The sequence below is a fragment of the Cibotium barometz genome, chromosome 17, assembly GCF_041138505.1.
Source record: "Cibotium barometz isolate CiBa-2024 chromosome 17, ASM4113850v1, whole genome shotgun sequence".
In the NCBI taxonomy this organism is placed as follows: domain Eukaryota; kingdom Viridiplantae; phylum Streptophyta; class Polypodiopsida; order Cyatheales; family Cibotiaceae; genus Cibotium; species Cibotium barometz.
The window spans coordinates 23679770-23701315 of NC_141062.1; the positions used below are offsets into that span (position 1 = coordinate 23679770).

General features: G+C 43.0%; 1 protein-coding gene across 1 annotated transcript; it reads right to left on the reverse strand.

Annotated features, from left to right (window-relative positions):
• Positions 1–10043: 10043 nt before the first annotated feature.
• LOC147629804 (classical AGP protein) lies at positions 10044–11649 on the reverse strand. The gene is made up of 5 exons (XM_086811324.1): positions 11422–11649; positions 11166–11277; positions 10935–11006; positions 10577–10818; positions 10044–10401 (listed from the first exon to the last, which is right to left on the reverse strand). Exons 1-5 carry the CDS (start codon positions 11535–11537, stop codon positions 10284–10286), a joined length of 660 nt encoding a protein of 219 aa, XP_086667450.1. The 5' UTR covers positions 11538–11649; the 3' UTR covers positions 10044–10283.
• Positions 11650–21546: the final 9897 nt, after the last annotated feature.

Genomic DNA, 21546 nt, shown 5'->3' on the forward strand with positions numbered 1-21546 from the left:
TTCTCTTGATGTTATGGAGCTGAGCCACATGACTCCATCTATCACCACTTCGAGGAGCGAACACATTCTTAAGCCGAGTGAGGTTAACTTTGTCCTCAAGCTTTAGGGTTCAATACCAGTGGTGGGCCTTCCCTTTTAGGGTTCGATAAAATGCATGTATCATGGTCACATCATTCACCGACCCCCACAGGTTTCACACGTTGACTCAAAGATTTCTAGGTGTTGGATTGGATCCCCATCTCCTGAGAAGTTTTGCATAAGTTTCGAAATGATGTGTGGCTTCATCAAAGACAGTTTGGATTTAAGGGAAATGTCCAATTACCTAACCATTCCTTTGCCCATTTCCACATCCATATTCAACAAATCTACCCTTGTGGCTGCATTTAGATATGCATGGGGATCCACTATTGGCCTTCGAGAGGAGCTATCGCCCCCTACCTAGACCTCGTCCTCTGCCTGCATAGGTCCTTCTATCCAATCCGGGTCTACAGTTGGGTCTAGGCAATTCTAAAAAGATGCAGGGGAGAAGAGAGCTTGAGCTCTTGCAAGCACACACACACTCACACAAACCCTAGAAGAGGACACACAAGGTGAGAGGCTGAAAATTCTTCTTCTTCACACAACAAAAGAGGTCTACAAAGAAGATAAAGTGACTAACACACATAATAGAGTATATACAAGTGGTCTATAATGTGAACACGCTAAGAGGAGTGGGTAGATATGTCGGTGCGAGCTACCAAACCCGCCAGTGATATAAATATCAAACGGTCATGCAGGTGCCTTGTGAGTTTTATCTCGTGTTGAGCTTGACATCTCAACACTCCCCCTCAAGCTCAACTCCATCTCATGAACTCCAAGCATATCTCGAAATCTGCAGAGCTTCTCACCTCCCAAGGCCTTCATGAAGATGTCAGCAACCTGGTCCTATGTGTTGACGTAGGTCAAGTCGATGTCGCCCACCCAAGACTCTCTCCTTGATGAAGTGGTAATGTACCTCAATGTGTTTCATCCGTGTATCGAAAACTGGGTTCGTGGCCAACTGTATACTGCTAAGCTTGTCACAATATATGACAACCTTTCATATATGGCTACAGTAGGAGTCATGTTCATGATATAAACTGGTGTAGATAGCCTCAGCTCAATAGCTATATGGCAATTCTTCTCAGACATCAATGCTTGTGCTATCTCTGCAATGTGCTTGTTTTTTCACTCAGCAACTCCATTTTGCTACGGAGTGTATCTACATGTAAAATCTGAATGCCATTCTTTCGCAAGAATTCAGAGAACTCATTGGAGAAGTATTCTCCCCCTCCATCTGACCTTAGGTTCTTCACATGCTTTCCTATCTGTTTTTCAGCCATAACTCTGAAATTCTGAAAATGAGTGAATACTTCACTCTTCTCCTTCATGAAGAACACCCACACTTTCCTCGTGTGTGGTCATCAATGAATGTTACGTAGTACTTGGCCACCCATAGACATAGTCTTCGTAGGACCCCATACATCTGAATGCACAACATCTAGTACATTCCTGCTCACATTTCTATAGTGGAAATACATGTTCTGTTTTCTTTCCAAATTGACATGCTTCACAAAATTTTTACATACCTTTAACTTTAAACTTAGGCAGCCCTATCACAATTTGTTTAGTCTGCATAAACTTCATTCTTTGCACATTGACATGTCCAATTCTCTTATGCCAAATGTATGTATCTGCAACAACTCCTGAACCATTTCCAAACATTGCAGCACTCACTTCAGGCATATTCACATTCAATGTAAACATTCTGCCCACTCTGTTTCCTTTTGCAACAACTAACCTACACTTATCTTTGAAGTCTTCTATGTACATAACAACCATCAGGGTTAAACCGAACTTACAAACCCTGCTCAATCATCTGGCCAACAGAAACCAAATTCTTTGTAATGTTTGGAACATGAAGTACATCTGCAAGGTACTTCACTTTACCATCCTGTAGCATAGACAATGGCACATCTCCAACATGGGCAATCAGATGAGCAGTGTCATCCCCTGTTTTAACAAAACCTGGTCTTTCAAGACTCTTCATTTCCTTGAACCACTAACCATGACTTGTCATGTGGTTCGAAGCACCTGAATCAACATACCATACATGATCCTTACATGCTACCACATCATTTCCAGACACAGCATTAACCACATGTTACATAACAAACAACCTCTCATTATCGTCATTGTTTCTACTAGAGGACACATAGTTGTTGCACTTTTCCATTTCGCATGTCACTCTGCTTCTTATAGCAATTTTCCTGCACATGCCTAGGCTTACCACAGTAAAAACAGCCTCGTGTATCATTATTCTACCTTTGCCAATTACCACGACCTCGTTGACTCCCCCTGCCTCTAAACTGGCCTCTTCCACCAATATGTTGTGTGAATCTTGGGACTGTTGCTGCTACTATTGATGACCATAATTATGATTACGTGTTTGGCCACCACCTTGGCCACATCCACCACGACCTCTACCTTGTCGTCTACCTGCACTTGTGTAGAAGGTCTGCTGCTCCTCTGAATTGTTTCTATTTTGTGAAGATTGTTGATCTTCACCCAAGTTCTTCTCTTCAATGATCCAAATTGACACCAAATCTGTGAAGTTGGGAATGTTCTCCCGAGTCTGAATAGACATCTTGAACGCCTTGTATTGTGGCCCGAGACCACGCAGACACACTTCCATCTTATCATCTCATCAACAACAGAAACACCAACTGATGCAAGGGATTCCACAATGCCCTTAATCTTTAAAGCATAATCATTCACAAACATATTCTTCTTTTCCACAGTATGAAGCTCATTCTTCAAAACTGAATTTTTTGTGCCTTGGTGTTGGTTTCATACAGTTTCACCAAGGTGTCCCATGCCTCCTTAGGTGACTTAGCATCCTTTATATGCCCAATCATAGTGTCCCCTGTATGTTGGTAGAAAACCAATACATGACTTTCCTTGCTCCTTTCCAATCCTTGAACTCTTCTACATCTACAGAGCAGTTGGATTAATCTCCGGTATATCCGGTGCCTCCTCATGTTCACCTTCAATGTAGTCCCAATAACCTTTTCCCATCAGGAAATTGGTCCATCTAAACCTCCAAGCATGGAAGTTGTTCTTGTCAAGCTTCTCTGCAAAAATCTGGTTTATTCCGTCATTTGACATCTTTTCTGTGACACAAATTTACCAACAATAATAATCTTGCTTGACTTGCACAAACTGTTATATTCTCTACAGCGGTATTATACTACTGCACCCAAACTGTCACAACTAGTGACCTTACTTTGCATACATACACCACCCAATGGTAACTTTGAGACCTTTTTGCAGCACACATAGTGTCTGCACAACCAATCGCCCTTCCTGCAGTTCCAAAAACAGAGTTCTGCAGAGAATTGAAACTTACCCACAGTGCTTGTGAATGCCTGTGCGAACTGAAAAACGGAGGTCCAGACGCACCTAAAACGCGTTTTCGACCTAGAAATTTCAATACAATAGGACAATATAGTTGCCTTGTAGCTTTCCTCCAGTGAAGAAAGCTCATCAATCATCAGAGGAGCTACCGACAAGGGTGCCTCTCCCGACGAGGAGCTACCGACAAGGGTGTAGTAGCCAACACAAAGGGGGAAGAGTAGATGAAGCTCTTACCCTTGTACCGCTTCTTGTGCTTCTCTTGCTTGTCTCTCAGCCCTTAGCATGAACCAGGCTCTCTGATACCATGATAAGATGCAGGGTAGAAGAGATCTTGAGCTCTTGCAAGCACACACACACTCATACAAACCCTAGAAGAGAACACACAAGGTGAGAGGCTGAAAATTCTTCTTCTTCTTCACACAACAAAAGAGGTCTACAAAGAAGATAAAGTGACTAACACACATAATAGAGTATATACAAGTAGTCCATAATAAGAACACACTAAGGGGAGTGGGTAGATGTGGACTAGTCGGTGTAGTCCAGCTGTAGAATCTCTGGCGAAGATATGTTGGTACCAGCTACTACCAAACCCGCCAGTGATATAAATGTCAGCGGATGGTCATGCAGGTGCCTCGTGAGTGTCAGCTCATGTTGGGCTTGACATCTCAACAAATTCCTCATCACTTGGCTCATTAGTGCCTTTCTTGAATTGAGAATTCCATGCTCTGCAAGAATGTGGCATTATTGATCATGTCATTTATCTCCTCCCTTGTGTAGAGCCGATCCTCTTCTCCTGTTGGCAGATGCCCTAGGTTGATCGTCTACTTCTTCTTGCATTTCGAGGTCTTCCTCAGCCTGGGGTTCCTCATTTATGGGTTCTACGGTTGGTATCCCTCCTTCTGTCATTCCAATCCCAATGTTATTTGCGGCATCTCTAGATGTTTCTGCTTCCTTTCCACGTAACAAAAGTAAATTATCAATTTCCCTCTGTTTCACCGCCATTCTAAGCATATCCATATTTTGCCTTTTTAAGCTCAGAAGTCACAATTGATGCTCTGCTTCAGCCATCTGAATGTTAACCTCCACTTCCTCAGATGTGGGGAAGAAGATTTGACTTATTTTGTTAGCATTCTCCTTGTCTGGCGGCCTATAACCCTAGTAGTCATTCCACTAAGTCTCAAGGTGTTAGTATTCTTGGGGCAAGACATTAGGGCTGTTGGTGTTGTTAAGTCCATTTTTGGACCGTGTCCCACACTTGTTGACGGACCCTTGTCCACAGATTGAGTTTCATCTTTTGTGCCAGGTTAAAGACCAAGGAATCCCCTAGCTATATCAAATATTCCACTGGATTTCATAGGAGAAGTATGCTTCCCTTCCTCTCCATGTGCACAGAACCTTAGTCCTTCTTCCATGGATTCTTCACTACTACTGGTTTGTACAGTGGTCAGATTTCTACAAGCTGCAACACTCAATTGAGTGCTTGCCGAGCGACGTGAACCAACACTTTTCTGGTAGGAAGATCCTTGGTAATTAGATGCATTGTCATTAGGGGTAGGGTCGTCTCCTATAAGTTTTCCTGACCTCAAGTGCATGAGAATGTCTCGCCTGACCCTAAGAGTCATTCCACGAAGTCTCAAGGTGTTAGTATTCCTAGGGCTAGAGGTTTGGGCTATTGGTGTTGTTAAGTCCAGTTTTGGACCGTGTCCCGCACTCGTTGTTGACAGACCCTTGTCTGCAGTTTAAGCTTCATCTTCTGTGCTGGGTTGGAGACCAAAGAATCCCCTAGCTATATCAAATATTCCATTGGATTTCGTAGGGGTTTCCCTTCCTCTCCATGTCCAGAGAACCTTAGTCCTTCTTCCATGGATTCTTCGCTACTACTAGTGGTTTCTCCAGTGGTCAGATTTCTCCAAGCTACAACACTCAATTGAGTGCTCGCCGAGCAACCTGAACCAACACTTTTCTGATAGAAAGATCTTGGTAATTAGATGCACTGTCCTCAGGGGTAGGGTCATCTCCTATAAGTTTTCCTAACCTCAAGTGCATGTGAAAACAGTTCAACAGGCTAACTCACTACTCCCACTTTTATACTCAATTGTCTGTCTCGTCAAGACTGACGTTTCACGTCGTGAAATGGGTTTCACACTATGAATTGGTTCTCACGGTGAGATGTGCTTCACGTTGTGAACAGCTTGTGTTTCATGCCTTGCAATTTCAAGCTAGATTTGCATTCACCTGAGTCAAGGAGATTACTATATTGCACTTATGACTCTCTCTTACCTCTAATCTCACAATCCTTCAATCCGTGAACTCAACCTATCTCACGTTGTGAGATGGTGGTTAAATCTCATGCCGCGAAACGCAGATGCGTTTCATGAGATAAGAATTTTTTAGTTTCCTTGTGTCAGTTGTGTCGTCAGGATAAGATGCACTAACTTTAGTAAGGCAATCTCCAGATTTTCGACGCTAAGGCGGGTAGGATCTCACACTATGAAATGCAAATGTGTTTCACGTTGTGAAATGCTTTCCTGCAGTTATGGTCGTGCTGCCTAGCAAAATTGAATGTAATGCAAGTAACAAACATAACCAATGGCTCCTTATTTTTGTGATTTTTTGAAAGAACAAAAAAAGAAGTATCACCAATTGCTAAACTCACGATAGAAAAATTGTTAATAAAAACAACAAAGTCAGAAGTAAACCGAAGTGTTGCTTTCCTCCAAGCATTACCAAGTACTCACACACATTGCAACTCATACAACTCTCACAATCAATCTAATTCCTTCACTTCCACACAAACCTTATCCACAGTTTTTCACGATGCACTTCTAGATTGCAAAGGCAACAATGAATCTTGCATAGTGGAAGATGGAGCTCTAAGAAGATGGAAGAAACAATGGTGGTTTTTCCCAGCAGCGATGCCAAAAATGTTATGGCCTACTTCACCTCCCAAGAGAACTCCACACATTCACCAATGGAACAAGCAATAGACAACAACCGTCGTATGTTACTTACCAATATTCCGAGCTCACGTCCCTGAGACTCTCCAAGCTCGCTTGTAGAAGCTACAAGCCTCCAATCTCCACCTCCACTCTCTCACCGCGGAGTCGCTCACACCACAATGCAAGGCAATCATCCTCTCTCTTTCCCACACCCAAGCATAGAAGAGGCACATGCACTAGAGTGCACTCTCTCTCTCTCTCTCTCTCTCTCTCTCTTTCTCTCTCTCTCTCATACACAAGACAAGACAAGAGTTCTCATAGCACAAAGGGAGATTGTGTCTTTCCATTATGAGAAATTACCTTAAGTACAATTTCAAACTTGGGCGCCCAAAACTTACTAACTAAAGCCTTGGCTGGCCAGTATCTCATAATGTACAACCTTTATAGTGCCATTACATAACACTTATTAATGTCCTCAATGGGAGGAGCATCTTTGTTAATCTAAAATGGGATTAACATTAGCATGGCTTATGTCTCTATGCATAACAATGTGGCAGATATGTTCACCAAGGCTCTCTCATGAGAGGATTTTGAAGCTTTTCACAAAGCTTTGGGCTTATTGCCATTTGGGGATTGATCAGCCACACAAGACCCCTATACATGTTTATATCATCACTACATAGGACATTTGTAGCCATTTATATAGTAGTGATGTGTGGATGGAGGCTGATAAAGGATCGGGACACTTTTTCTCTCTTTAGGAGGTTTTTTTCCCTGAGCGTATGTACGCACTCTTATGAGTGTGTGGTTGACTTTATCATGTCACTTCACTTGTATTTAACTCATTCTCATCAATCTACTTTGGGTGTTGTGCTTCTATATCTCTCCTTCTCTAACAAACTCTTCTACTAGTAGGATGCCAAATCAAGCATGTGCATTCCCAACACTATCTAACAAATGTTCAATCTTAGCTTTCAGCTCAAGGTTCTCGCACTTTCCAACCCCCTGACGTCATCACAAATGGTTCTACCAAGAGCAAAGAAGGGTGGAAGCTTCTTTGAGACCTAAAACTCAAAATTATATCCTTGTCCTTATGGCTTACACCCTTTTCATACAAAAACTAATAATGGTCTTTTTTCACGCTTGATAAAGGTGTCCGCTTTTACCTGTTTGCAGGTTTCCATCTCTATGATATAAACTAACGCTCATTTCTATTTGGCCTCTCGTATTAGAGATCCATTGATATTTCTCCAAAGTTATATTTCTTTGGATTTACATTTATATTCTCATTCACTCCTAAATGACCACCCTTCTCTCTCTCTCTCTCTCTCTCTCTCTCTCTCTCCCCCCCCCCTTGCAAGCATGTGTTGAACACTTTACATGTTGGAACTCCCTTTGTAGAAACAAGTTGTAAATAGTCTCTTGCCTACTTATGGATCTTGATCTCTTGCCTACTTATGGGTCCTCAGTGCTTTTACTAGATTTAATTTCCAATAAGGTCTTATTTAATTGCCAATAAGGTCTTATTTAATTGCCTTGTGAGATCATAAGCTATAATTGATGACTTGATGGTCAATGAGAGCATTGTTTATCATTTATAAATGATAATTGATGGGAGATCAACAGGTAGGCATAAGAGATTATATGAGCTTGAGATTCATGAGATCAATGATAACCTCGCAAGCTAAATCAATATTTGTGCGAGCTAAATCAGTTGCTGCTTCAACCTTTTAAGGAGATATTGATTTGGACGTGCTATCAATGTTATTAACATTGGATACAAAGAAGCATGAGTGCATTACCTACAAAACTCAAACTTGACTTGTACAATGTTGACTACACAAAAGAAGCACAAAATTCAAACCAAATAAAAATACACAATCACTATATCCAGGGGTAAAATGCAATTGGGGGGGGGGGGGGGGGGCAGTCCTATCATGTGGGTTGATGTTGCATTCCACATGATATAATGATGCGTTCCACATGATATAATGATGTGTGCTTATGACAAGGTGATAGATCAAGACATCAAATTTACACTAAGCATGTGCATGCACTAGGGCATGCAATATTCACATGGATTGCAAGCAAATTTAAAGGCAAGTATCAGGTCCACTTTCGAGGTTTCATCTCATGTAACTACATCAGAGTGCAATGGTAGCAAAACATGTGTGTCCCTTTGCTGCTCAATACACATTCAAACAATTGCTTTATTGCATTAACTGCAAGTGTTCAGCATTTGAAAACCCAATCTAAGTTGGCAGGCGCTTACAACTCTTCCAAGTAAACGTGGGTGCTAGTCATGCACCATGGTGAGGTTCTGTTTGACACCATGGATCATACCCTGTGGCACATAGCATGGATACCCAAATGTTTGCCATGTGCCATGGTGGCACGGCAAGATGTGTCTGGCACATAACGTGACACCGTGTGACTGTCAAGTAAAGAAATCTGCATTTTGTCTAGGACTGCAAATTCCCAAAGAATCAAACAATTCATGATGCCGGTCCCCCTCCCAAAAAAATCGCTTGCATGAATTAACAAAGCTCAATTAGATGCCATTTAGCACAATCTGCTGCACTTCTTGGTATACTTGGCAAGATATATGGATGTACTTTTAACTTGGGAATAAATACAGAGATACTAAGGATAGTCATTGCATAAAATGGCTTGAAAACGTAAAGCCACATGTATTGCATAAAAAATGGCTTGAAGAGTAAAACCCATCAAAAATGCATTGCACAATCCAGGCCTTGGCTCCATACGACTGCCCCCAGTCTACAAAACTTCATAAAATCTCTTATGAAATTGTGGAGGCACATCATAATCAAACACCGAGTAGCAATTGCATGTACTCTTCATAGGGCTCCACATTATCTTAAAATCTGACGGACACCAAAAATTTTGCATAACACCAAAAAAACTTGCTCTTGCTTTTGGAAGAATCCAAGAGTGCACCCGATCTAAAATGACCCATCATAATCCATGTAACCTCACTTATGCTGCCAGTAGAATACTAAAAAGCACCTTGCGTTGCATATTTTAAAAAGACAATTTCAGAACTCTCAAAGCTTTCTTCTAGGAAACCCAACAGTTCTACTTTGGAAGACTAAGGCCCCAAAATGAACATCCATTCAACATGCATCCTGCATTCCATAGTGATGGCATGCATAAAATAGCAGAGCTCTCCATGCTCGAGGAGAATTGAGTCAAAACTCCACAATAATTCATGAGTCATTGACATACATTGTGATCACAATGAACCCTGCTTCAAGTCTCCCATAAAAAATCTGTCAATTTGATGACAATTTTCAGGCACGGATGTAGTTGGCAGGTGCTATGGACATAACAGGCGGTGTGGCAGCAGGATTGAGATAGCACTAGAGCAGACATGTCGACAAGGAAAGTCAAGGCTATCAGGCCTGCCGGGCAGCATAAGCAATTGTGCACACACGCATCTTCAACTCACATGCACAACACCACACCTTACAACTCTTCGAAAAAAAGAACAAAGGGCTTCAAGAACTGATGCATCCATTGAAATGTCTCCAGTCCCAGTGAAGTGAAAGGACTGATAAATGTTCTTTCACTTGTCCACAAACAAGCTGAGAAACTTACCTTGAAATGCATCCCTTCAAAGATCTCAAACAAAACAAAGTGAACCCATTCTGCAAATATTAACAAGCTCAAAGTTTTATGGTGAAGTCTCTTCCAACATAAAGTGAAGTTTGTCCCTCAAGACACGAGATATGAAGCACTTTATAATTGAGCAAAGAGTTATACCTGAGCAAAGAGTATACGTTGATAGGTTAGGAAAAAGAGTACAAATTACGCTGTGTATGTATACTGAAATATTGTTGACCCACATATGGACAAAAGATGATATTATTAGCCATCACAACTTCATCACTATAACTGCCCTTCTTCTGAAATGGAAGATGCATAGGTCCGCCTGCGCAGCTGTGGTTGATTAGCATCGTATGGTTGCTGCAGATAGATTTTAGTTGGATCATTTGGATCAACATATCTGATACCAGGGAGAATAGAAAGTAAAAACACAGCAGTCAGTGCCTACTTCATACTCGAAGTGAAAATACCAATGCCTGTTCACCCTACAAAGGAAATGCTAATCATGAAAAAAAAAAAACTGTTCACCCTACAAAGGAAATGCTAATCATGAAAAAAAAAAACTGTGCACTCACGCATTCCAAAGGATTTCATCAGTTGGTGGAGGTTCTGTTGGTAATGGATCACTGTAAACATATGAATTTGTTTGTGGTGTATTCTGTTGAAACTGCGGCTGATTTGTTTGGGGTTGGAATTGCCTTGTAACCTTGAGCAGATTGAAGAACAATGGCACAAAGGTTCCACAACCTCCCTCTTTGAATATGATCTTGAAGGAGTGTGGAGAGTAAAGAGCTCTATGTTCTCCCTCTGGAATCACCTACAATGTCATACATACACAGAGCCAGTCAGTATACTCCCTAAATCCCCACAATGTATCATGTGAAGTACAAACAGTACCATTGTCATCTGATAATGCACGCATCTACATCTTACCGGATGGACTTTTCCGGTGATATTGTTCGCGAAGAAAATTGGTTGGTTAAATCTTTCTTCGTGAATATACAACTGCATCAAAACCACCCTTCCTTGTAACCACAAATTCTTATGCTTGTGTATGAGAAAGGAAGGAAGTGAATATGAATGATTTCATAACAAAGGAAAATCTTGGTGTGTGTGTGTGTGTGTGTGTGTGTGGGAGAGAGAGAGAGAGAGAGGGGGGCATACAAGGGGCATGTCGAATGCAAAGAAGTTCCCCACTGGCTTGTTGGCCACAAAAACAATCCGAACATTCGAAAGATAGACGGTCCCTTTTGCCGACACAATCCCTCGAGGAACACTGCGGAACCTCATCCCATCCACACGCCATTAACACTTGGATCGAAAACCGGCATCTCATGGGCCGATCGGCCAAAGCATCAGATTGCGAGAGAGAGAGAGAGAGAGAGAGAGAGAGAGAGAGAGAGAGAGAGATTTTACTTACTCGGGGATCTTGTCGACTTCGAATTCCACGTTCTGGCGGGTGAGCAGGAACATCTCGGCCTGGAAGGGCACCGGCATGCCTCCCAGCGGCATCAGCAGCGGCGGATTCACAGCCATATCCCAACAAACACCACAAGGGTTGTAACCTGTGTATTCCAGAAGCAACGACACCCCCTCTCTCAGATACCCGCTTATTTGACACGAGACCCGCGAGCGACCGACTTCGAGTAAATACCAACAAATTGTACATTAATTAAAGATTCAAATATAAGTAATTTCTATAAAAGTAAGTAACGTCGTAGTGCCTCCATTACCCACTTCTTTATTGTTTATAGTCGTTATTAGAGAATAAATCAATTTTAATTATGCATGTAATTTTTCTAAATGTGTTATTAAAGGGTGATCAATTCTTAACATGTAGATAAGTCAACAAAATAATATTTTGATTTCTCTATAAAAGAAAGGGGGCTTTTGTTTGCAAACTCTTTCTCTCATTTGCCCTCTTCCATCACCCATATATACAAGTTCACTTGAGACATCTCTCATAATGGCTCATCCCACGATGGCGCTTCCATTTCGCATGCTCAAGATGAAGATAACTTTGAGTCCATGTCCTCTCAAAACCATATTCCTCCAGTGACAACTAGTTTCCACATCATAATATCTCCTCAATATCTCTCAATCATAGACTTGGCTAGTTTCCAACCTTTTGAGGAGACATCTATAAAGGAAGGATACTTATGAAGTATGCAAATGTTTTTACTTATGTCTTGCATCTATCATCATGGAGTATTGAAAAACATTGTCACAAATTCTTGAAGCTTATTCTAGTATTTAAGGGTGTTTACAGACTACAAGCCTACCCATGAAAAAGGTTGAGAGCCGTGGTGGGCAGGCACCTTTTTGAAAAACAAGAGCTGGGCGACACTACCCTTTATAGACCGCGAGCATGCCCACGGAAAAGGTATCCTCAACATTGCACCAGTCTTCCCATGGCTCACGATTTCTCCTCCTACCATTCAAAACCTATCTGCTTGTTCAAAACCTCTCTGCTCATTCAAAACCCTCTGCTCGTTCCTACAGCCCTCTGTTGGATGCCAAATCTGCCATATTACCTCCTTGACCTGACCCTTTATGACAATATCAATCCCTCAAACAAATTGAGCACAGAACCCCACCCACCCGCCTCAAACCCAAGAAACCATTACTGGCATGATCACAACAAAGAACATGAAATGTCCATTCAGTTGTTTGAAAAGTTTCAACTACAGCACTTTGTTTAACTTATTGATAAGACCCACAGTAATAGGGTACAATAAGCAATTAAGATAGCTAATTGTTGTGTGGATGGGCTGGACCATTGTTTGTCTTGCACGACCCATCCAATGTCATGTGCATCAGTTAATGGGATGCCATATGGACATAACTCTCAATATTAGCAGGCTTTAAGGGAGAGATAGGATTGGAATAGATCTTAGCCTATGGCCGCCAGAAGAGCTAGAGCTTGTATGAGGGCTGGCCATTGCAAGCCATACATTAAGCTAAAATCAATAACATGAACAAATTTTTGGCCCTCAAAATCCTCAAGGATGGCTTGATTTGCAGTGAAGTGGGAAAAATTCAAGTATGGGCAGGTCTCTTAGAAATGAAAGTATAGCAAATCTGAGTATGCATATTGATCAACGTATTGTCCTTGATCTCTAGCCGAACGTCACATTATTTAATCAACATATTGTCCTTGATCTGGTTGCATGTTGCCATCATGGTTTTGAGTGCCCAGAATCTTGTAATTTTGTTCATATTGATTATGTTCGATCATGCATTGAGCATGAACAGCTTGTCGATCCATGGAGGAGGCATTGTTGGACCCTTGGTCAGTGTTGGAAGATGCTCTCTCCAGCTACTACTGCTCTTGGGTGTTGTTGACAACAATAGGGGCTAGCTCTGCAATCATGCATTCTATCTAGCTTGCTAAATCTAATGAAAAGAGATGATGATACTTTCCAGGTGGGTAGATGTTGTTGCCCATGATGATTCTGTGTGTAGCTAGATCCATAACCAAGCTAGGTCAAGAGACGTTGCAGTTAGGTCAGGCCTTCATGCATTTGTAAGGAGAGTATCAACATCGTGGTGCTGCTAACCTTCAAGCTCCTTTTTACCTACTAGAAATGATATGTTAGAAATCGGGCTAGGCTCAAGAAAGAGATGATGATACTTTGCAGGTGGGCAGATGTTGCTACCTATGATGATTTTGTGTGTAGCTGGATCCATATAACCAAGCTAGGTCAGAAGATGTCGCAGCTCAAGGATATGCAAAGTAATCTCCTCTAATTGCAGTAGCAAAGTAATCATCAAGCCTAGGCATCCAACATGGACCAGAGTGCATCAATAACTATTGTGTGGATGGGATGCACTAAGAAACAGCATCCAACAAAGCTCACTAACAACATGATTTGCTTCAGTTCATGCAGTAGAATCTAGATGGCTCCTCTTGCCACATTATTACTACTCAAATGCATCAGCACTATCATCACTTTCATCAAGAAACAAAGCTCGAACGTTCCTTCTCCTCTGCTGATCATATAAAACCCGTGCAAGATTATCCCTCCGAGCAGATCCTGCAACTGTTCCATTACTTTGCTCAGTCTCTGGTCCACACCACCGACTTGGGCCCGGTCTACCACTTCCCTAGTATTCAATGGTAACATTGCTCTCGATTCCACCATGCCATTAGCAACAACACTTGGATCTACATTTGCAAATGTGGATGCACTTGCTTGCATGACTCCTTGGCAACTCCTCTTGTGCATCAACCACCCAGTCTTGTTCAAATGCATCGCGGTGCACTACACACATGTTGTGCAAAACCAAGCATGCTGCGACTGAAAAGATGCAGGGGGGAAGAGAGCTTTAGCTCTTGCAAGCACACACACACTCACAAAACCCTAATAGAGAACACACAAGGTGAGAGGCTGAAAATCTTCTTCTTCTCTACTCAACACTCAACACACCATATACAAGATAAGAGTACACAATAATATGAAAGGTACTCAACCAATACATACACGGGTTCTCTATAGTGTGAACCCGACTAAATGAGCTGGCGCTATAACTATGCCAGTCTCTAGAGTGGCTGTCACACAGCCTGTCATCCCACTGGCTGCATATCACCCAAGATCTCACCAACCATGCCAGTGGTGTAAGTGTGGGGCCTATCCCCCAGGCGGGTCATCAGTGTCCACCGCCTCACTAGAGCTCGATATCTCAACACTCCCCCTCGAGCTCAACTCCATCTCATGTACACCAAGTGAAGCCCTGAATCTGCGGAGCTTCTCTGTACCCAATGCTTTGGTAAAGATGTCAGCTACCTGATCCTCTGTGCTGACATAAACAAGGTCAAGGTCTCCTGCCAAGACCTTCTCTCTGACGAAGTGATAGTGGACCTCTATGTGCTTCGTACGAGCATGAAAGACTGGGTTCCTGGCCAACTGTATACTGCTAATGTTGTCACAGAAAATGACAACTTGTCTATCCATTGATAGACCCAAATCTGCAAGTAGCTTTCTCAACCAAGCTACCTCACATGCTGCCATAGCAGCTCCTCTGTACTCGATAGAGCAACCGTAGGCTGCTTCTTGCTGCTCCAAGTCACAGCAGCACTCCCCAAAGAAAACATGAATCCACTGGTAGATCTTCTATCTGAGATACTACCAGCCCAATCAGCATCCGTGTACCCATGTACACATATCTCTGTCCCAGTCTCATAGAATAGTCCACAATGCAAAGTAGACCTCACATACATCAGTATGCGTCTCACTGCATCCAAATGTGGTTTTCGTGGAACCTGCATAAACTGACTCACCAACCCAACAGCATAGCTCAAATCTGGTCTGGTGATCGTCATGTAGATCAAACTTCCTACTATGCGTCTGTACATAGTAGGATCCTCCAAGATCTCTCCTGAATCTGCACTCAACTTGCCATTCTGATCCAATGGCACAGAAATAGGCTTACAGCCTGTCATACCATACTTGGACAACATGTCCAAGCCATACTGTCTCTGCAGTAATCCAATACCATGTGGTGACCTAATCACCTCAATGCCCAAGAAATATCTAAGCTCCCCCAGATCCTTCATCTCGAACTTCTGTCTAAGCAAGATCTTTACATCAAAGATCTCTGCATCATGGTCCCCCGTAATGATCAAGTCATCTACATAGATGACAACAAGCACAACCCCTCTATCACCATGTCTCACATACAATGAGAAATCTGCATTGGCTACATGAAAGCCAATAGTGACAAGATATTCAGAAATCTTGTCAGACCATGCTCTTGGTGCTTGCTTTAAGCCATACAAGGCTTTCTTCAACCTGCAAACATGCTCGGGGTGACCCACATCCTCATAACCAGGTGGCTGCAACATATACACCTCTTCTTGCAAATCCCCATGCAAGAATGCATTCTTTACATCCATCTGATGTAAAGACCATTGCTTTGACGCAGCCACTGCTATCACAACTCTCATTGTTGCCATCTTGGCAACTGGGCTGAAAGTTTCCTCATAATCAATCCCATATGTCTGCGCATATCCTTTGGCTACCAATCTAGCCTTGTACCTGTTTATGCTTCCATCACTGTTATGTTTAACTTTGTACACCCACTTGCATCCAATGGCTTTCTTGCCTTCAGGCAATTGCACTAAATCCCAAGTTTCATTTCCATATAGTGCATCCATCTCCTCATCCATAGCTTTCTCCCAACACACATTTCCAACAGCCTCATCAATGCATGTGGGCTCTACAACCTGCACAACCTTTGCCATATATGCATAGTGATGTGCCACATAACCATCATATGTAAATCTCTGCACAGGGTTCTTCACTCTCCCTGATCTTCGCAGCTTTTCATTCATGGCTTCCATAGCCTTCTTTACACCAGGTGTTCTCATAGCTGGGATCCCAAGCTCCTCATCAAGGCTCATATCTGAGCCACTAGTCTCTCCACCATCAACATGAGAATGCCCTGCAGAAATGTCAGGCATACCAAGGGGCTCAACCACTTTCTCTTTTCCTTTACGTGATGTAGTAATCACATTTACAAGGCTGGTATTATGACGCAGCCTGCCACTCCATGGTCTATCAACAGACCCACTAGATGAGGACTCTCCTGGTCCACTCAAAGACTGTGATTGCTGCTGACCTACATTCGGTGCAACCACACTTCCACTCACATCAGCCCCAACAGCTTCTTTTTCAGCAGCATACCAGCTGCTCATCTCATCAAAGACAACATCCCTGCTTACCCTCAACTCACGTGTAGCAGGGTTATAACACCTGTATCCCTTTTGCTCAAGGGAATATCCAATAAACACACATTTTTCAGCTTTCGGATCCAGCTTAGTTCTCAGCTCATCTGGCACATGCACATATGCAATGCATCCAAAGACTTTCAGATGAGACAAATCTGGTTTTCTGCCAGTAAACCTCTCCTCTGGAGTTACATCATGTATGGCTGCAGTTGGAGTCCTGTTCATGATGTATACTGCTGTAGAAACAGCCTCAGCCCAATAGCAATGCGGCATATTCTTCTCTTCCATCAATGCTCGCGCAATCTCAGCAATGTGCCTGTTTTTCCGCTCAGCAACTCCATTTTGCTGCGGAGTGTATCTGCATGTGAACTGTCTCCGAATACCATTCTTCTTCAAAAATTCAGAGAACTCATTGGAGAAGTATTCTCCCCCTCCATCTGACCTTAGGCACTTTACATATTTCCCTGTTTGCTTTTCAACCAAAACTCTGAAATTCTGGAAGTGAGTGAACACCTCACTCTTCTCCTTCATGAAATATACCCACACTTTCCTTGTGTGGTCATCAATAAAAGTGACATAGTACCTGCAGCCTCCCATAGACACGGTCTTCGTAGGACCCCATACATCTGAATGCACAACATCTAGTGCATTTCTGCTCACATATCTGTTACGTGGAAACACATGCTTTGTTTGCTTCCCAAATTGGCATGCTTCACATATTTTCTGCATACCTTCCACTTTAAATTTTGGCAGCCCTGTCACAATTCCTTTTGTCTGCATAGACTTCAATCTCTGCACATTCACATGACCAATCCTTTTATGCCATATGTCTGTGTCTGCAACAACTCCTGAACCATTTGCAAACATTGCAGCACTCATTTCAGGCATGTCTACATCCAATGTAAACATTCTGCCCACTCTGTTGCCTTTTGCAACCAACCTGCACTTGTCTTTGAAATCTTCAACATAACACCCATCAGGGTTAAACCGAACCTGCAAACCCTGCTCAATCATCTGGCCAACTGAAACCAGATTCTTTGTTATGTTCGGTACATGAAGTACATCTGCAAGGTACTTCACTTTGCCATCTTGCATAGACAATGGCACATCTCCAATGTGGGCAATTGGATGAGCAGTGTCATCCCCTGTTTCCACAAAACCTGGTCTTTCCGGGTTTTTCATCTCCTTGAACCACTCCCCATGACTCGTCATGTGGTTCGAAGCGCCTGAATCCACATACCATACATTATCTTTTTGTGTTGCATCAACATTTTCAGACATGGCATTTACAACATGCTGCATAACAAACAACCTTTCATTATCCTCATTATTTCTGCTTGAGGATGCATAGTTGTTTTGCTGCACTTTCCCATTTTGCATGTCAGCCTGCTTCTTGTAACATTCTGCCTGCACATGTCCAGGCTTACCACAATAATAGCATTCACGTGCATCATTGTACTGCCTTTGCCAATTTCCACGTCCTCTTTGACTCCCCCTGCCTCTGAATTTGCCTCTTCCACCTGCGTGTTGTTGTTGTTGTTGATTCTGGGACTGTTGTTGCTGCTGCTGCTGCTGGCCGTAATTCTGATTACCTGTTCGGCCACCTCCTTGACCGCGTCCACGGCCTCCTCTACCTCGTTCTCTTCCTGAACTCGTGTAGAAGGCCTGTTGCTCTGAACTGTTTTTACTTTGTGAAGACTGTTGGTCTTCACCCAAGTTCTTCTCTTCGATAATCAGCATAGACACCAAATCTGTAAAGTTGGGAATATTTTCCCGAGTCTGAATAGACGTCTTAAACGCCTTGTATTGTGGCCCGAGACCACGTAGACAGACTTCCACCTTGTCATCATCATCTACTGACACACCAATAGATGCAAGGGATTCCACAATACCCTTTATCTTCAACGCATAGTCATTCACAGACATGCTCTTTTTCTCCACAGTATGAAGTTCGTTCTTCAACTGTATCTTACGTGCCTTGGTATTTGTTTCATAGAGCTTTACCAAGGTGTCCCACGCCTCCTTGGGGGACTTGGCATCCTGAATGTGCCCAATCATGGTGTCCTGTATACTAATGGAAAGCCAATACATTACTTTCCTGGCTCCTTGGTTCCAGTCTTTAAACTCTTTCACATCTGCAGCAGTCGGATTTATATCCGGTATCTCCGGTGCCTCTTCATGCTCACCTTCTATGTAGTCCCAATAACCTTTTCCCATCAGGAAATTCGTCAACCTGAACCTCCAAGCATGGAAGTTATTCTTATCCAGCTTCTCAGCCACAATCTGAGTTATCCCATCATTTGACATCTTGCCAAACACACAACTTTACCAGAAACTGCACTCTGGTTTTTCTGCACAAATGCTGTATTTTCTGCACAGCGGTACTGCAGTACTCTCAAATGTCACAACCAGTGACTTCAATGCACATACATACACCCAATGGCAACTGTAGACCTCTTTGCAGCACCCACAGTGTCTGCACAGTCAATCTGTCTTCCTGCAGTTCTTAAAACAGAGTTCTGCAGAGAATCGATGACTTACCCGTAGTGCTCGAAATCGCCTGCTTTCTGAAAAACGGAGGTCCAGACGCGCCCGAAACGCGTTTTCGGCCCGGAAATTGTAGTCCAAAGGACTGTATAGTTGCCCTATAGCTTTACTCCCGCGAAGAAAGCTCCTCAATCAGAGATCGTTTGCCAGTGCCTCCCGTAGAGCTCCCGACAAGGGTGTAGTCACTAACACAATAGGGAAGAGTAGTTGAAGCTCTTACCCTCGTACCGCTTCCTGTGGTTCTCTTGCTTGCAGCTCAGCCCTTAGCACGAACCAGGCTCTGATACCATGAAAAGATGCAGGGGGGAAGAGAGCTTTAGCTCTTGCAAGCGCACACACACTCACAAAACCCTAATAGAGAACACACAAGGTGAGAGGCTGAAAATCTTCTTCTTCTCTACTCAACACTCAACACACCATATACAAGATAAGAGTACACAATAATATGAAAGGTACTCAACCAATACATACACGGGTTCTCTATAGTGTGAACCCGACTAAATGAGCTGGCGCTATAACTATGCCAGTCTCTAGAGTGGCTGTCACATAGCCTGTCATCCCACTGGCTGCATATCACCCAAGATCTCACCAACCATGCCAGTGGTGTAAGTGTGGGGCCTATCCCCCAGGCGGGTCATCAGTGTCCACCGCCTCACTAGAGCTCGATATCTCAACAGCGACCATATTGGGCACATTGTTTAGATGCATGTTGCCCTGCTTTAGAAGAATGCGGAAGTGGGCTTTCAACATACCAAAAGCCCTTTCCACAGGCATTCGAGAGCTAGATTGGATATAATGCCAATGATATTGCATTCTTGACAAACCTTCCTTGATCCCTTTATAAGGGGATAACATCCATTGTCAGGGAGGGTATGCGCAGTCTCCCAAGTGGCAATACATTCCCACCTGCCCATCCAACATCATAATCCCATACCATACAATTTGACGCCACAACCATTTGTAGTAAGATGGAGTGGAATCCCTTCCGATTAAAATAATCAGCATGGAATTCCCTCGGAGCTATCACTGGAATATGACTCCCATCCACCGCACTGATGCCAAATGGTATGCCCCATACTTCCTCAAATTTATCAGCCATTTTCTTCATCTTGTCTACGAAAGGCCACTTGATATAAGCATCATGCAATCTTGACTTGGCTCCAAAAGCAAGCCTATGAAGTGCAAGGCTTACATGCTTCTCTAAAGAAATAGCTTTACGCAAGCGTGTATCTCACTTGCTCATGTGTGAACTCAGTTGTCCACAAATTAACTCAAACGTTTGCTTGCTCACCCGCAACCTAGCTTTGAACATGCGGCCTGAGTATAAGCTCATTAAAACCTGATCAGCATGGGCTTGTGGGCGTGCATATGGCCAACATGCCCTATTCTCATGCCTTCTCCTTGCACAACAATGTTTCCGTGCAACCAAGGCCTAAGCACCAGCAATGTTGTTGTGAGAATGCAAATGTACCACCTTGTTGTCTCCACCATGTGCATCATATATAATTTGAACCATAAGTGTGATGAAATTTGCACAAAGCAAAATGAACAAGAATAAGACTGCCTCAATATCTTTTACTGCATCCTCGATGACACTCTCTTTATTTTGGTGAGAAGAGGATGACAATGTAGTTCCATTGCATGCCTGTGAACGACATGTCAGTAGCTATTGTAGAAGCACTTTGAGTGTTTGTTGAAGGTCCTTCTCTGTCTCCCTCCACCCCATCCCCTGTTGTTGCTGATGCATGGTTGTAGCACTTTACATGTGCTCGGGCATGTATGTACGCATCAATAAGGTCATACCACTTGCACATGGTTTGGCAGTCATTTCTTGAAATGGAGTTATGGGCTTTGTCGCTTTGATAGTCTTTGTAGATGTGTTGCCACTTCTTCTTACAGCCCTCCGAGTCTTTATCGAAGTCTGAATACATGCCAGCCAAGTGTGTCGCAACCTTCGACCACATGCCAACCCCTTGCTTGGGTGGCTTCATGAATTCATCATTCATAGAGCCACACAAATGCATGAGGCTCACTATCCAAGGATCCTTCCACATATCTCGCCTCTTGTCTTTGGTATCTTGTACTTCATCTTCCATGGAAGTTGTTTTGGTGGTTCTTCTTCTTCTTTTGGTTGGTGCATTTTGGACCGGTTCACACTCCTCTCCTTCGCCACTAGCCAAGGCCTCTTTCCACATATCTCGCCTCTTGTCTTTGGTATCTTGTACTTCATCTTCCATGGAAGTTGTTTTGGTGGTTCTTCTTCTTCTT

Excerpts from the sequence above, each read along its gene's own strand:
- LOC147629804 (XM_086811324.1), bottom strand. The coding sequence starts at position 11,537 with ATGGCTGTGAATCCGCCGCTGCTGATGCCGCTGGGAGGCATGCCGGTG. Across the intron at positions 11,278-11,421 it reads GAAGTCGACAAGATCCCCGA|TGTTCCTCGAGGGATTGTGT; the intron begins GTAAGTAAAATC and ends GAGGTTCCGCAG. Across the intron at positions 11,007-11,165 it reads TTGCATTCGACATGCCCCTT|TTGTATATTCACGAAGAAAG; the intron begins GTATGCCCCCCT and ends GTTTTGATGCAG.